This window comes from Pipistrellus kuhlii, unplaced genomic scaffold, assembly GCF_014108245.1.
Source record: "Pipistrellus kuhlii isolate mPipKuh1 unplaced genomic scaffold, mPipKuh1.p scaffold_m20_p_3, whole genome shotgun sequence".
NCBI classification, from domain to species: Eukaryota; Metazoa; Chordata; class Mammalia; order Chiroptera; family Vespertilionidae; genus Pipistrellus; species Pipistrellus kuhlii.
In genome coordinates this window covers 161,635,644-161,651,448 of record NW_023425529.1, presented here as the reverse complement: position 1 = coordinate 161,651,448, position 15,805 = coordinate 161,635,644, and the positions used below count along the sequence as shown (strand labels likewise).

The 15,805-nt window shown below is 55.4% G+C and overlaps 1 protein-coding gene across 11 annotated transcripts in view; it reads right to left on the bottom strand.

Annotated features, from left to right (window-relative positions):
- Positions 1-15,805, bottom strand: part of MCF2L (MCF.2 cell line derived transforming sequence like) — a 184,655-nt gene that overhangs the window by 65,633 nt on the left and 103,217 nt on the right. The window contains exon 1 of one of the 11 annotated variants that reach the window (XM_036457229.2): positions 10,664-11,259. The exons of the other annotated variants lie outside the window; for them this stretch is intronic. Within the exon in view, the coding sequence (XP_036313122.1) occupies positions 10,664-10,736 (73 nt within the window). The 5' untranslated portion in view covers positions 10,737-11,259. Of the gene's footprint in view, positions 1-10,663; positions 11,260-15,805 lie in introns of those variants that run through there. 11 annotated transcript variants of the gene reach the window in all.

Below are 15,805 nucleotides of genomic sequence, written 5' to 3'. Positions count from 1 at the left end.
GGCAGGGGGGGGGGGAGGGGCTTGGCGTGACAGACAGCCATGGAGAAAGTGCAATGTAACAGAAACAAGCTGAGAGTCAGGTCCTCACTGTGACATTTGATTTCCTAAGTTCCTTACCCTTGCATTAATGATTAAAGAGATACTTAGCAACTAGCAGAGGCATTTTACATAATCCTATCATAATTTTGTATCAATTCTTTAAAGCCCAAGTAGATTTCTTCTTTAAAAAATCATTTAAAAAATTTTCAGTTATAGTTGACATACGTTATTGTATTAGTTTCAGGAGTTACACCCCAGTGACTAAACATTCCATAACTTACTAGGCGATCATCCAAACAGGTCTGACACCATTGATAGTTATTACAATACTAGAGGCCCAGGGCACAAATTCATGCACTACTGGGGTCCCTCAGCCTGGCCTGTGGAATCAGGCCAAAACTGCCTCTTTGACATCTGCAAAGGGGTCCCACATTGCAAATGGGTACAGGCCAGGCTGAGGGACCCCCCGGTACATGATCGGGGCCGGGGAGGGATGCGAGAGGCTGGCCAGATAGAGAGGGACCACAGGAGGACTCCAGGGCATGTCTGGCCCTTTAGCTCAGTCCCAAACACCCAGAACCCAGCAGCAAGCTACCAGTCGGAGCGTCTGCCCACTGGTGGTCAGTGAATGTCATAGTGAGAGGTTGAGAGGCTTTAGCATATCATTAGCATATTATGCTTTTATTGGTTGAACGAAAGACCAGACAACTGGACATTTAGCATACTAGGCTTTTATTAATAGGGTTATGGACTATGTACCCTGTACTTTACATCCATGACTATTCTGTAACAACCAACCTGTTCTGCTTAAACTCTTTACTTTACCGTTTTCAACTGCCCCCAAGCCCCTCCCATCTGGCAACTGTCAACATGTTCTCTGCGTCCATGGATCTGCTCTGTTCTACTTATTCGTTTTGTTTTTTAAACTCAGTTGTTGGTAGTTAATATATTTATTGCCATTCAAGATCTTAAGCCGGCTCTCCCTGCTGCGGGCAGAGAGGAGAATGCTGTCAGCGATGGGGATTGCCTTTGCCACTGCTGCTGCAGCTCAGGCCGGGGCTCCCCAGAGTGTCAACTGTGTCTTTAAACCTGAACATTGACTGCACACTGTCCCCAGGGCCACAGAAGCAAGCTGTCCTCAGAACTGCTCTCGCCTCTGTGTAACCTTCTGAGTTGCTTCAATGAGGGACTGGAGCCCAAAGGCTGCATTTTCCTTTGCTGAAGTCACCTCTTATCCACAGGGATCCTTGGTTTCCCAGGAAGTGGGCCAGAGCTCTGAAGGCAGTTGGGGCTGTGTGACCTTGGGCATGTTACTTAACCTCTCTGAGCTGCTCTTCATTTGTAAAGTTGGGATGATCATGGCATCCAGCTCCCAGGGTGGCTTGTATACTCGGTGAGTACCTCCAGCACGGTGTCTGGCGTGTGGTGGGTATTAATTGTTACTAACACCTGGGCATGGACAGTCTGCGCTGTGCCTTGGCCAGCATACGTCACCCCTGCAGTTTGATTTGGGTTTGGTTTTTAATCCATTTCAGCCCTAGCTAGTTTGGCTCAGTGGATAGAGCATTGACCCTTGGACAAAGGATCCTGGGTTCAATTCTTGGTTAAGGGCACATACCTTGGTTGCAGGCTTGATCTCCAGCCCTGCTCAGGAAGTGTGCAAGAGGCAACCAATGCACGTATTTCTCTCACATCAATATTTCTCTCTCTGTCTCTGTCTCTCCCCCTCCCTTCTACTCTCTCTAAAAATCAATGGCGATGATTAACACAAAATCTATCTATCTATCTATCTATCTATCTAAGCATAATATGCACAGTGTCCCCTTGGGAATTCAACTGACCAGGAATTCAATTGCTCACTATGACGTGCACTGACCACCAGGGGGCAGCGCACAACAAAGAAAGGCCCTGGCCAGTAGCCAAGCAGCTGTTAGGGACCCTACACGTGCATGAATTTTGTGCACTGGGCCTCTAGTCCTATATAATAAAAGGGTTATATGCTAATCAACCTAATGTGAAATAACTGGTCTCTATGACCACCAGGGGGCAGACACCCAATGCAGGATCTGCCCCCAGCCTGCAGGCCCCAATCACTCGATGGTGAATGGGGAACTGGGGTTGTGTGGCAGTGAGGATGGGGCTGGCTGCGGGCAGCTGGGGAAGAAGGTTCTGATCGCAGGCCAGGCCTAGGGACCATACCTATGCACAAATTTTGTGCACTGGGCCTCTAGTAAATAAGAACCTTAAAAAAAGGAGAAAGAAATTGCCATTTCAGTCAATGGCTCCTTCAGGGCTCCACAAGGAGATGCCACTTTCATAATACTGCTAAGAGTTTTGGCTTTCCCTTGTCCCTACCAGAGCGTGGGTCTTTCTAGCAATCGCATACCATGGTTCCAACCAGCTGCAGGAAAGCAGTCATGAACCTTATCTCAGAGATCAGGAACATGTGCAAAATTCAAAACAATGGCACTGCTTTCACGCTTTTTATTTTGTTCTGGATAATACAGTTATTTTTTCATTTAAAATGTTACTTGTGCTACCATATTGGCTTTATCGTTGTTATTTTTTAAATTTAGTTTGGTATTTTAAAATTTGTTTTAATTTCTAATACGGTAAATAACCTAACACAAAGCTTTCTACAATCCTGAGCAGAGAATTCACAGTGGAAAGGGGCCGAGGCCAAAATGCCCAAGAACCACGTCTGGAGGCAGCACGGGGCTGGAGGACTCCTCACAGGAGGACCGGGCTAAGGAGGCAGGTCCTTCCAGAGTTTGGAGACCTCAGCAGTCCCTCTCCTCTTTCAGCTCCCGGTCTCTCTCTCCTGCAGGCTGAACGCACGCTGGCTCTGGGTCCTGCTGCCTCTGGCCACAGCTCCCCTGGGGACTCAGCTCTCCCCACGCCACCACAGGGCTGGGCTGCCCACAGAGGAATCATCCAACCAGGGGACTTCGGGATCGGCACCTGCTTGAGGCAGTGGGCACCAGGCTGCACCGGCAGGTGCTGTGCACGGCCCAGGGCATTCACTGCTCCAGGGTCTCTGAGCAGACATGTGGGTGAGATCCAGCCTGGCCCTGGCAGGGAGCATTCCACAGTACAGACCCGCAGGCTCTTGCATACCGGGGCTCAAGGAGGACAGCTCAGTCCTGGGCAGACGTGCAGGCCTCTCTCTGTCTCTCTCTCCCCCTCCTCCCCTGGAACTCTAGTTCTCAGGCCTCAACCTCCGAATGTTAGTCTTGTTCTGATGGCCACTGAGTGGGCTCACACTGACCGGGCACCTGTCCTGCCGGACGGGGACACATCAGTTGCCACATCCCAGAATAGCTGGCTATCCGATGGGCAGCGGTCCAGAGACCTGTCCTGTGGGAGGGGCAGAAAGAGACCCAAATACAACAGGGTTTCATGCGGCCATGTTCTCAGCGTGGTCCGGATCATGAAGGACAGGGGACTGGGCTGGGGCTTGGGGCTGAGCTGCTGAGGGGTCCCTGCTCCCTCCCACCTGTTCTGGGCAGTGGTCGAGGGTGTCCAGAGGCACCCAGCGGGTGCTCCGTCTCCTGTGCTCAGTGTGGTTTCAGCTCTGCCTCTCTGCTCAGGAACCTGCTCGGGGGGCTGTTTGAGAGCAAAGCTCTGCATTCGGAGCGGAGGGAGCTGGCGCCTGCGAAGAATTGGAGTCGGGGACACAGCTGTCACACTCTGGAATGGAACTGAGGCTGGATATAGGACGAGCGTGGCCATGTTCTCGTGACCCTCTTGCTCCTGTCTCTCCTTGGCAGCTTCGTTTCTATGTCCTGGGTGGCAAGGCCCCTCCCTCAATCCCTGGATCAGGCATGGGGGCGTGCCTCCATGCAGCTGCGGGAAGCACTCCCCGGAGCTCACTCCACAGGCTAAGGACCCTGAAGGGTGAGGTTTCAGCAAGGGGGAAGGCTGAGGTCAGGCATCCTACACAGCAGCTCAGGCCATGCAGCAGGGAGCACAGGACTCGACCCTCGCCAGCTGGGTAACCGAGGCGTGCGGACAGCTTTGCATGGCGCTTCTGGCTGCAATCGCTGGGCACCCAGGCGGGTGGGGGGCCCCAGCAGTCAGGACAGGGCAGGCTGGGGAGGCAGGTAGGATGCGGCTGGGTGGGCGAGGCTTCAGGGCCCAGGAGCTGCCGTGTCCAACGGGAGAGATGGCGAGAGAGCTGTGTGGCCTGTTGTTTCTACTAAACCACCCCATTTATTAAGCTCCTCCCTGCGTGGCCTTCATGAATGTATGTAGCCTTCAGCTGGGCCAGTCCTTCCGGAGTTCACAGTTTCTGTCTTGTTTTAAAGGCCCACAAAGGCGACCAGAGAAATGGGTGCAGACAAGGACCCACACGGGGATGTGAAATGCAGGCCTGTCTCGCACTTGGCACCCGCCCTGTGCAGATGGCCGTGGAGCAGCTTCGGCACGTGGACGCCAGCCCAGCCAGGCAGCACGCGCATCTGTGAGTGTGGTCCTGCCACGCCCTGGCCACAGCACATCTGTGAGCGTGGTCCTGCCACGTCCTGGCCACAGCACATCTGTGAGCGTGGTCCTGCCACGCCCTGGCCACAGCCTCCGGAGCTGCGCCGGCCTGCTCAGGGCTGCAGCATCTCATCCCGGGGGCTCCTGAGCCACGGAGAGGAGGGGGCTGAGCTGCGGTGCAGAGGGGAGGAGGCACCCCTGGCAGCCGGCCCTCCACGATGCCGTCTCACTTACTCGGTTCTTCACTCCTCCATTCTTCGATGCCGTGCCCCCCTGGCTCTCAGAGTGGGGGCCCTGGGCTGTGGGCTCCATGGCCAGGCCCACCCCCGGGCTCCAGACAGGCACCGTGTCTGGGCTGAGGGACTTCACTCAGACCAAGGACCTCGGGCCCTGCAGAGAACCGAGAAGGAACCCTCTAGCCATAGGTGAGGGCTTTCTCTGCACCCACCCCGATGTGGTGTCCCTGAAGAAGATGCCGCCACCCAACCCCCCGGCCTTTCAGAAACCTGTGTGGCCGGCCCGCTCGGTTCCCAGCCACCCCTCGCTGCTCTGAGACCTCGTAGCAGCTCCTGCTTGTCCCACCCACAGGCCTCTCCCATTTCCAAGGGGGAAGCCAAGATGGAAGGCAGCATGGCACCTCATGGGAACGTCTCAGTTTGAAATTCCCAGGCCAAGAGAGTCGTTTCTGCTTAACGCTGCAGGAGACCACATCACTTCCACGGCTGTGGGGCACAGTGTGCATCCATGTGGGCTTAACAACCAAAGGGATCGGCCTGAGAACATTTCAAAAGTTTGTTCTCCGAGCGCCTGGGGAGCAGGGCAGGAGGGGGTCCTCATCTGCGGGTGGGAGCTGCTCCCCACAAATGCCACATGCGTGGTCAAAGAGCAGCAAGCCGGGAGGCTGGGCGGCCTGAATGTCCACCCTGCTGCCAACGGGAGACATAAGGGAGCCTTGAAAGAAAGGGTTAAAGGGCAGCTCCTGGGTGCGCTATGGAAAAGCACATCTTCAGACTTTCCTTTGGTAGCAGTGGATCAAAAGCCGGATGGTGGCATGACTCACACCAGACCTACTTTTGGGTGCAAATATCAGGGGAGATGGAGTTGATCATAAAACTAAGTGCACAGTTTGCTTTTAGAGGCATCTCACCAATCATGTCCCAAAGCATCACAGCAAAGCCCCAGCTAACTCGAGCTCCGAGGCACAGCCCCTGGCGGAGAGGCAGGGGCTGGTCCCGGCCTGCACGACGGTCATGCCTGTGACTGACGGTCATGCCTATGACTATAGCAGACGCAGGGCCTCACCCGGCTCCCCTGAGGGGCCTCTCTGCAGAAGCGGCCGGTGACCAGACCTGCAGGACCAGGGGAGGGGCGGGGTGTGCGAGGGCGTGGAGGGCCCGGACACGGGGGCTTCGTGGGCACATCGGGGTTTGAATTTATTATTTGCTACTATGTGTGGGCCATGTTCAGTGCCCTGGCAGGCTGGGATGGGCGAGGGTGATTCATGGAGATCTGCCAGGCGTCTGCCAAGCCAGCAGGAAGCCAGCGGAGGGGGGCCCAGGTACTGTGGAGGGAGAACCGGCGCGAATGAGGCCGGGAGGGCGCACACTCAGCCGGTGCTCCCCAAGCTCGTGCGTTGACTGGAGGGTCTCTGCTAGAAGGCTCAGCAACAGATGCCTGTGGACCTTTCCCTACTGACAACGTTTCTCTTCGGGAACATGCTGCCCGGTATTTCACGGAAATCAGCTCATGTGGCCCTGACAAGCCCACAGATGTGACATCATCACCCCTTTCTGGCTGAGGTCCCATTCTGCGGGGGCAGAGGGCTGGCTCGGCCGGCGGGTGGAAAAGAGCCATTGCAGACCCAGCATGCCCCATACCCCTCCTACCTGCCCCTCCTGCCCCCTCCCCTATTTCTCCCCCCCCCCCCCCCCACCGCCTACCCCCACCCCCCACCCTCCAAGGGGACCCACAGAGCCTGGTGAGCTCCTGGAAACAGAGCTGGGAAGTGGCCCTGGGAGAGGGTGCTGGTGCACGAACCAGCCTCGGAACGCCACCCAGTGGGACGGCTGTTCCTCTCCCAGCCCCAGGAGTCACTTCTCACACTGCTCATCCAATGGGCTAACCCAGTGGTCGGCAAACTCACTAGTCCACAGAGCCAAATATCAACAGCACAACGACTGAAATTCCTTTGGAGAGCCACATTATTTAAACTTAAACTCCTTCTAATGCCACTTCTTCAACCCAGACTCTCCCAGGCCGTGGTATTTTGTGGAAGAGCCACACTCAGGGAGCCAAAGAGCCGCATGTGGCTCGAGAGCCGCAGTTTGCCGACCACGGTCCTAAGGAAATAGGTCTTAATTCCAAATCCTTCTCCTGGCCTGAGGAAATCTGGCTAATCAGCGAAGCTGCGGCTTAAATACGCTCTCCCACGGACTCAAGTCCCTGAAGAGGAGAGCGGTTCAGTGGACGGTGTGGCTCCTCCTCTGAGCACCTCCCCTCGGGCCCAGTTAGGCAGAACCTGCCACTGGGCTGTTTGTTTGTGTTTGATCCGCACTGGGCGGAGCCTTCCCGCACACGGCACACCTCCGCACACCTCCGTGCCTGCAGTGCAGCCAGCGGGATGGAAAAGAGCCCTCCGCAGGGGTCTGGGCAGGGCCAGGGTAAGAAAGCCACCAGGAGATTCCAGGCTCCCGGAGATGACAGGGAACGGGGCTGCCCACTGTGGTCAGTCCCAAGGGCTCCTTGGGGCTCACACAGCCTGATCTCTCCACAAAGAGGGAGCCCTAAGCAGCCACTCTGAAGACAAACGGCCTCGGCCTCAGAGAGGCCCTGAGCAGAGAGGAGGAGGACGGAGGGAGGAGAAAGCAGAGAAGAACCCTAGCTTCTTCCTAAGTGTGCCCCACAACCACCAGCTCAAGCACAGCCTTCACCGTTAATCCAGTGTCTCATTTCCTCTCCCAAAGCTCCTACTTCTGTGTTTCAGGGAAAGCAGATGATGTCAGCCCTGAGCAGGTTCTGGGCTGAGCTTCCGGCCATGCTGGGCCCCCAACAGCATGGTGTACCAGCCAGCTGCGGGGCCCCTTCAGGAGCCTGGCCAAAGTCCCCAAACACCTGGCCCCCCAGAGTCCCACAGTGTTATGGTCTGAGGTAGGGGTGTCGAACTCAATCAGAGAAGGGGCCAAAATCTAAAATCCAGCCTAAATCGCGGGCCGAATGGTTTACTGAACAGTCATAAACTGTCATTGTGATGGAAACGCAGCGGAGTGCAGTGATGACAGCGCGATGCGGGCCACATTGCAAGGCCTGGCGGGACGGATTTGGCCCGCGGGCCTTGTGTTTGACACATGTGGTCTGAGGTGTCAGCATTTTTGCTTCCTTTGAAGTAGCAGGTATGGCTTAGCATCTCACACACGCACTACATATGCACACACTACGTATAAATACCACACATACCATCTACAGAGACACATCACACAGACAAAAACACCATACAACCCTCTCCCCGCATAGCAATACCAACTACACAGACACACCACACACACAGGCAAAAACAAGACACACACCTGCCACAGGAGCTCACTGCTGTATAGAAATGAAGGAGGTTTTTCTGATGGCTTTTTTTTCTTTTCGTACTCATTCTAAAACAATCACGTGTCAACATACAAACAAAAACAAAACCCTCTAAGATCAGGGAAATCAATGCAAACAATTTCTATACACGTCATTCCTTCCTGGCTCCAAGGGGCAGGAGGCACGCTGGGGCAGGGGCTCACGTGTCCTTCCGTGCAGAGCTGCTCACAGAACACAGCGCGCAGGGGAAGACGGAGGTTCCTACCACCAAGCTCCTTCCGGACACTCCAGAAGGTCTCCAAAATTCTCCCCTGATCTGCAGGTGTGCCTACTTAGTCCCACTTTCTAAGCACTAAGAATTCTGTAAGTCAAAAACACAAGCAAGCGGTTGCAGAAACCTTCCTCACAACATCCCCATCCGACAAAAGCAATGACACCCGGTGTGGAGAGCATCAGGCTGCCCGGGGGCAGGGGACCACGGGAGGGCACGCTCATCTCATCGTAAGCCTCCCCCAGGTGGCCCCATGACAGAGGGGCACAGAGCACAGCGGGGGCAAAGGGACTTCATGGACGCTGTACCGCAGGGAGCCTGACCTTGGAGCCCCTGCCCTGCTCAGGGACACACAGGAGACAGGGAGAGACTTGCAGCATTTGAGTGACAATGAGAGAGAAAGAAAGAGAGAGGGGGGGGGGGGGAGGAGAGAAGAGGGGTGGCAGAGAGGTGGACTGGAGAGTGAGCTGGCGGCTCAGGGTTTGGTCATGCACATCTGTCAACCTCATTGATTTCATGACTGACAAGACAGGAGACATCTGAGGCTGGAAAGAGATCGTGGTTCAAACTGGCCATCCTCCTCGGCTCAGGTTCTCGATGGCCTTGGACACGGAGAATAAGACTGCGGTCTCCCTCACATTGCTTTTACCTAAGATCATTCGTGTGCTCCGGGCCCAGCTCCTGACCAGCCAGGGGCCACACTTCCCCTCTGGCTCCCTCCCCACCCAACCCGGACAGAAGTGACTGGAGAAGAGGCACGTGACCTTGTTTGTAAATAGCAGGCGCTCAGGAAGACCAGTAGCCAGTTACACAACCCTCCGCAGAGCTAATACCTCTGGCAGTTCCATTGAAAGAAAGATTTACTGTTGCATGCACCAACAAGTCTGTTTCTTCATAAATCTAGCAAATGCTTTTTTTTTTCTTTTTTCTTTTTTTTTTTTAAGAAAACAGCAAATGATTTCTGGAGACTGGGGAGAAGGCCCTCCAACCCTTCATTGCACCAAGCTCCCTCGGGACATTTATTCAAAAGCACAACTTATCTTTAAAAAAAATAACGTATGTGTGAGAAGAATCACTAAGAATTTTACAATGCAAAGTTGTAAGAACTAAAACTAGTATTTAGCTAGGAAAACAAATGACCTACAGCCACCAGGGAGGACTCCCCACAATCAAGTGCCTGCGGTTATGGGATGGCAAGGCCTCTGATCTGTGAGATTTCTAAAATTCCAGACAATAATGAGAAAGCATTCTTTTCAGGGGTCCTTCCAGCATGGTCACTCTGATACTGACTTCAAATACGAAAACATTCCCCTTTTCGTTATACACACACACTGTTTATGTCCTGGGCTTAAAAACGAGTGACTCTTGTGTCCTGGGCTCTTCAGTGTGGCCACCTGAGGGGGTGGAATGCCCTGAATCTTATCTGTTGGGGAAATCCATGCCCTCAGTGGATACTCACACACTGTCTCTGCGTCATAAAACTCGATGCTTTATCGTTACTGTTGCCCCGCCGATGTCGAAGGCTGAACCAGTTCATTAAAATTTACAAAATCTCTATTTTAGGAACTACTCATCGGTCCTTGGCCGAAGCATCTGCTATGACCAATCACTTCAGAACGAGCACCGATCCATCCTCAGAAGCTCAGCCAGGAAACCCCCGTCAGCCCCTCTCCAGGGTCTTTGTTCTCAGTCTGCAGGAGGCCTGAGTCGGAAGTGCCTACCCTCCAGTGGAGTTGGGAGCAGGGATGGCAAATGAAGCCCACGTAGACCCCCCCCCAGGACAGGCCCCTCACTGTCCACCCGCCTGACTGGTCCTGACTCCTGCCACCTGCACAGCCCTTGATGGGAGTGCACTGTGCGCAGGAGCCGGGGCAGCTCTGCCCAGAGTCACTGCCAGCGACCAGTTCTTGCACCCACAGGCTCTGGTCCCCCTTGCTGGGCCCACAGCACATCTGTAGGAAAGCTGGAACAAAGGAGCCCCCCAGAGTCCGTTCCAGCTCCCAGGGTGAGTGTGGCGACTGTGCACCTTTACTCCGCGGGCAGAGAACCCCGTGCAGGGAGGGGGGCCAGGTGGCCACAGCCCCAAACCAGGGCGATGCCAGACGTCCCCACCCCGTGGAGCAGGACTCCCATTTCTACCCCAGCCTGGATCCCTCTAAAGAGGCCGGGCAGAGCCTGGCTCCTCTCTGAAGCTGGCCTATTGGGTGATGGGCTAAGCCATCCCCAGAAGGTCCCCCGGAACCCCTCTCCCTGCACACCCTCCATTCACAGCCAAAGCGCCAAAGCGCAGGCTTGACGCACCTGTGCTGGTCTTCAGGAGCAGCCACAGCCCGGAGATGTCCTGGGACAGCAGAGAGATGAGACTTAAGGTCATGCTGTCGCCCGCCAGCGCGCCGGCGGCGGCGTCAGGAGGCGGCGACCTGCCTGCAGGAACGCCCGTCCCGGGCGCACAAAGGAAGGCTGCGAGGCTCCATCTTTGGGCTCCGCCGCCGCCCGCCGCGGGGACGCGGACCCCCCGGTGCTCTCTCTGCAGGGCCGCCTGCCCGCCGGCTTCCCCGGGGCCTCGGGTTGGCTCTCCCCGTCCCCTCCCCGAAGCAGGAGCCCTCGGCGGCGGCCGCTAATGCTGCCTGCGGACAGTTAACTGTTGAGACTCCGGCGGCTCCTGCAGCAGTAGCAGCGGCGGCCCTTTGTGCCGCCCGTCCGGACCCTCCCTGCCGGAGCCCCGCGCTCAGCCGCTGTCAGTCCCCTCAGCGCCGTGGGGCTGCCGCTCAGGGGCAGGGTCCGGACCTCCTGGCCCCGGGATGCCTCCCCGGGATGGAGACAGGCTGCAGAGCCGCGCGTTGGGGCGGCTGCGTGATGCTGCTCTTCCCGGTCTGTCCATCTGCGCTCCCTGGAGAGCGGGGTGCGAGCCGCATGCTCCTGAGTGCCAGAGGGTCCTCGGCGGCAGCTGAGTGCAGAGCGCCCCCCAGGGGCTGAGAACGTGGAAGACGGAATAAAGGGGATGCCCCATAGACGGGGATCCCCGGGGAGCTCGTTAAAGTGCAGGCTGCCTGGAGGAGGGTGGCACTGAGATGCTAAGGAGCTCCCAGGTGATGGGAGGCAGCTGCTTTGCAGGCAAGATTGTGAGCAGGAAGAACGGGGGTGAGGGGAGGGGAGGCTGGGTAGAAAAGGGACCCGGCACTTGAATCCAGTGCTGGAGCCGACACACCTGGAGAGGACAGTCCTGTAAACTCACTGAGCAGATGTCCACAGCCTTTGCAGGCTCTGTTTCTGCACCTGCCACTGGCCTATGATGTTGCTGACACACTTGCCTCTGCCTGGGCGCTGGCAGAGAACTCAAGTGGAGGCCACCAAGTCCCGCAGGCTCACACTATTGGGGGCACCTGTCACTGCAGCAGCAGCAGCAGCTGCTGACATCCACCCTGATCCATACCTCCTCTCTTCGTTCCTGTCACGATCTGGTTCTGAACCTGGGCTTGCAGGATACTTCGCAACTTTTTCTTCCTCACGGTCCCTCCTCCACCTGCCACGGGAGGAGTGTTCTGTGAGCACAACCCTCACAGCACGTTTCCAGGGCCTGGGCACCTCGAGACATCCAAGGAGGATCAGGGCACGAGCTCCTAGGGTGGCGGGCAAGGCCCTTTACAGCCCAGCTCCTCCTGCGGCCAGACTTCTCCACTCTCATTGCCTACCCCGGGGGGGGGGGGGCCCTCCCAGCTCACAGCATCAGCAGGCCCCTGCCCTGCTGAGCACAGCCTGCTCCTGAGGCCTGCTCGGGGGTGGCTGGGGTCTGACCTCCTGCAGAGGCCACGACAGCCCAAGTCCAGCTCTACACTCCCACCCGGAGCCCCTGGTGAGCCCCTGCCCCATTGCACTGGGCAGAACTCCAGGTGCCAAAGACACCTGGGCTTTTAGCTCAGTGGGAGATGCACTGCGAATGGGTGAGGGACAGCCAGGGAAGAGGACCGTCCTGGGGAAGATGCTGTCGGACCTGAAACTCTGTTTACGAGAAGTGACGCTGTTTTTGAGCAGGCGCATGGAGGTGCCGCGTGGCAGAGGAGGGCCTACAATGACATCCACCTAGCCACACCCCAATTTATCCCCCATGCTCCCCACGCTGTCCCAGCAGAGTCTCGGCCTCGTGTCTCCTGGCCCCCCGCAGATGCCCGGGTGACACTAAGCAGCAGGATGTGTTAGCGGGAAGGCAATGGCGGCCACGCTGCTCACTGCTGCTTAGACCAGTGGCGTCTGCATCCACGCTGGGGAGGCCAGCTGCTCTGGGGCCACCACGCTGCTCCTCTGTGGGGGAAGCTCCCCTGTGCCCTTCGTCTGGGAGGAGCTGCCAATGTCTGACTTGGTGCTCTCGATGAGCTGCTGTGGTGGACAGTCCCAGGAGCGCATCGGGGCTGGGCCAGCGAGGGGAGCACACGCCTGGGAAAGACCAGGATGCAGGCAGGCTGCAGAGCTCTAGGCTCTAGACCACATGTGTCAAACACAAGGCCCGCGGGCCAAATCCGTCCCTCCAGGCCTTGCAATGTGGCCCGCACCGCGCTGTCATCACTGCACTCTGCTGCGTTTCCATCACAATGACAGTTTATGACTGTTCAGTAAAACCATTCGGCCCGCGATTTAGGCTGGATTTTAGATTTTGGCCCCTTCTCTGATTGAGTTCGACACCCCTACTCTAGACCCACTGCCCTGCCCGTCCGTGCCTTCTCTCATCCATTCTAGAACAGCTCCCTCGGGGAGCTCCTGGCTGCTGGTGACTCTCCCAACCCAAAGACTTCCTTAGCTGGAAAGAAATAATAGATGCTGTACTTGACTATAAATACAGCTTGTTTATTTATTTGAGGAAATACAGCATTACTGGTCAAAATCTGCGGTGTGCAGAACACACTATGGGCACCATCAGACTTTGAAGACACACAGCGTGTCAAGGACGGCTTTCGCAGTCGGCCCGGCCCAGAAACCTGCAGCCTGAAGTGTGTGGGCTCCCCGGGGCCTGGCCGCAGCCCCAGATGCTGCGCAGCGGAGCCCCAATGTTTACAAAAGCCTGGCATTCATCCGTCCTCGTCCAGAGATGCAGGAAAAGCCAACCAGGGCATCAAACCATCCCCTCGTGAGCAAAGCGGTGTCCCCTCGTGGGCAAAGCGGTGTCCCCTCGAACCTCAGAAAACTCTGTGTGCCTTTACAAGAGGCTCTGCGCCCTGAATTATGCAGAGCAGAACAAAGTGCTGCGTGCTCTCGGGTCATTTTCTGCTCGGTGACTAACTGGGAGGAGCCATCCTGGATTACAGGCTGCGCCCTTATTTGCTGAGGCCTTTCCGCACCACCTGGCCTTGTTTCGTTGCCATGGCTACCAGGTGAGGCCGGTCTCCCTGCTCAGCAGTCAGCTCAGCAAAGCCTCTGAAAGAAGGGAAAGCTGGACACAGCGGTCACTGAGTCCTCGCCACGCCCACGGGCCCAGCTGGCTACTGTCCTCCTCTCATGTCTACCTCCTGTGTCCTCACCATCCTTCTCCTGCTTCCTGCTCCCCATCTTCCTCCTGTGCCCTTCAGAGTTCTCCTCAGCACCCTCCTCCCATGTCCACTCCCACGGCCCCTCACTCAGTGTTCTTACTGAGCTTCTTTGGCTCGGAAATCATCACAGCCTCCATCCTACTCCCTGGCTGCTTCCCTTTAGCGGTTCTGTCCTCAGTTTTCACGTCCTGCAGGCCCCATCCATTCAGCTCTCCTAAGTCAAATGAACCGTCCCTGCCCCCAAAGTCAACCCACTGCTGTAGGATGCAAAGCAGACTTCTTGGGGTGCCATGCAGGCGTGCGGGAGCTGAGGGGTGTGGCTGTCCTCCCGCTGGCCTTGGTCACCAGCCTTGACTCCTCACTTCCACAGCGAGCTCCAGCTGTGGAACATGGCAGTGCCCCCAAGTGAGGTGTAGGGGTGCCTCTCTATCCTGGGGCCTCCACACAGAAAGGCTGGGGAAGGGGGGGAGGCAGTGGGTCCCTCAGCGTGTCTCAGCACATGAAAGCACCTCAGTTCTGTGCACCTGAGGAGGTGAATCTGTGGACTATAGTGTCCAGTTTACACTAACGCTCAGCAAAGAACCAAGTGGCCTAAGAGAAGACAAGTTGGACTCATACCCAAGCACAGATGAACAAAGATGACGGGTGGCCCAGTAAAATCTGGTAAGACAGGGCCCCAGACAACGAAAACCCTCCAGGTCAGTGTGTTTAATCGTGAGAAAGGAACCCCATCTTCCACTAGGCTGAGAGCATCTTCCCATGTCGGTAATTTCAGGTGTTCCATTTATAAAGGCTCCCATGCACAAAAGGAACTTTCTCAACAAAACAATCTAACTGAATAGTTATGTGAGTTTTGAACCCAGTAACCATACATCCATTAAAGAATAAAAATTTAACACTTCCTACTTAGTTTGTAAGAACAACAGATTAGTATTAAGAAAGACAGACATTTCCTTGACATCAAGAAAAAGGGAGACTTGTCAGCTGAATTTCAACACCGTCTGCATAATTGCTGAAGGAAACCAAGGATCAAGATAGAGAGCCCAGCCTACTGCCCACGCTCCCGTTTCAGCAGCGATGGCTATGAAAACAATTCCATTAGAAGCGAAACAGGCTGGTGTGGGATCTGGCTTTGTTTCATTATGGCAGGTGTGGGAACACTAGGAAGCCTACTGAGTCCTATGACTCTCACAGAAAACATTTTTTTTTTTTTTTTTGGTAATAAGAGCAAAACATGTTTTTTCATACTATTAATAAAATTAAAAAGCATTAATATCTAACCTCTCATCACTGAAACATCTTGGGTCTTTGTGTGAATAGCTGACCCTGAACAACATGGATTTGAACTGTGAAGGTCCACTTATATTATATGTGGGTTTTTTTCCAGTAAGTACATGCAATATTGCAAAAGTATTTCCTGTTCCTTGTGATTTTCTTAATAACATCTTCTTTTCTCTAGTTCATGTGATTATAAGAATACAATATATACTATATAACATACAAAACATGCATTAACTTTTGTCCTTTGTAAGGCTTCTGGTCAACAGTAGGCTAATAGTACTTAAGTTTTGGGGGAATCAAAAAGTTAGATGTGGATTCTTGACTGCCTGGGAGGTTGGCACTCCCAATCCGGAGTCTTTCAAGGATCAAGTGTGTGTCATGGTTAGCAGATCATGGTTAGCAGAACAGTCCTTCATGTCATTTACATGTCGTCACACATGGGCGGGTTAGACACATGGGAAGCACAGGCCCGGGCTTAGAGACCACCACGCATGCTCCTGCTCTCTCAGACCTGCCTCTCCTCTCTGTGCCCTGTGCCTGGTTAGGGCCAGCCCACCATTAGGGCACCACAGTGGTTCCTGACCCCAAGGCTGGGCCTGACCAACCCATCTTCCTAAGGGGGCCCTCATGCTTTGATTCCTTT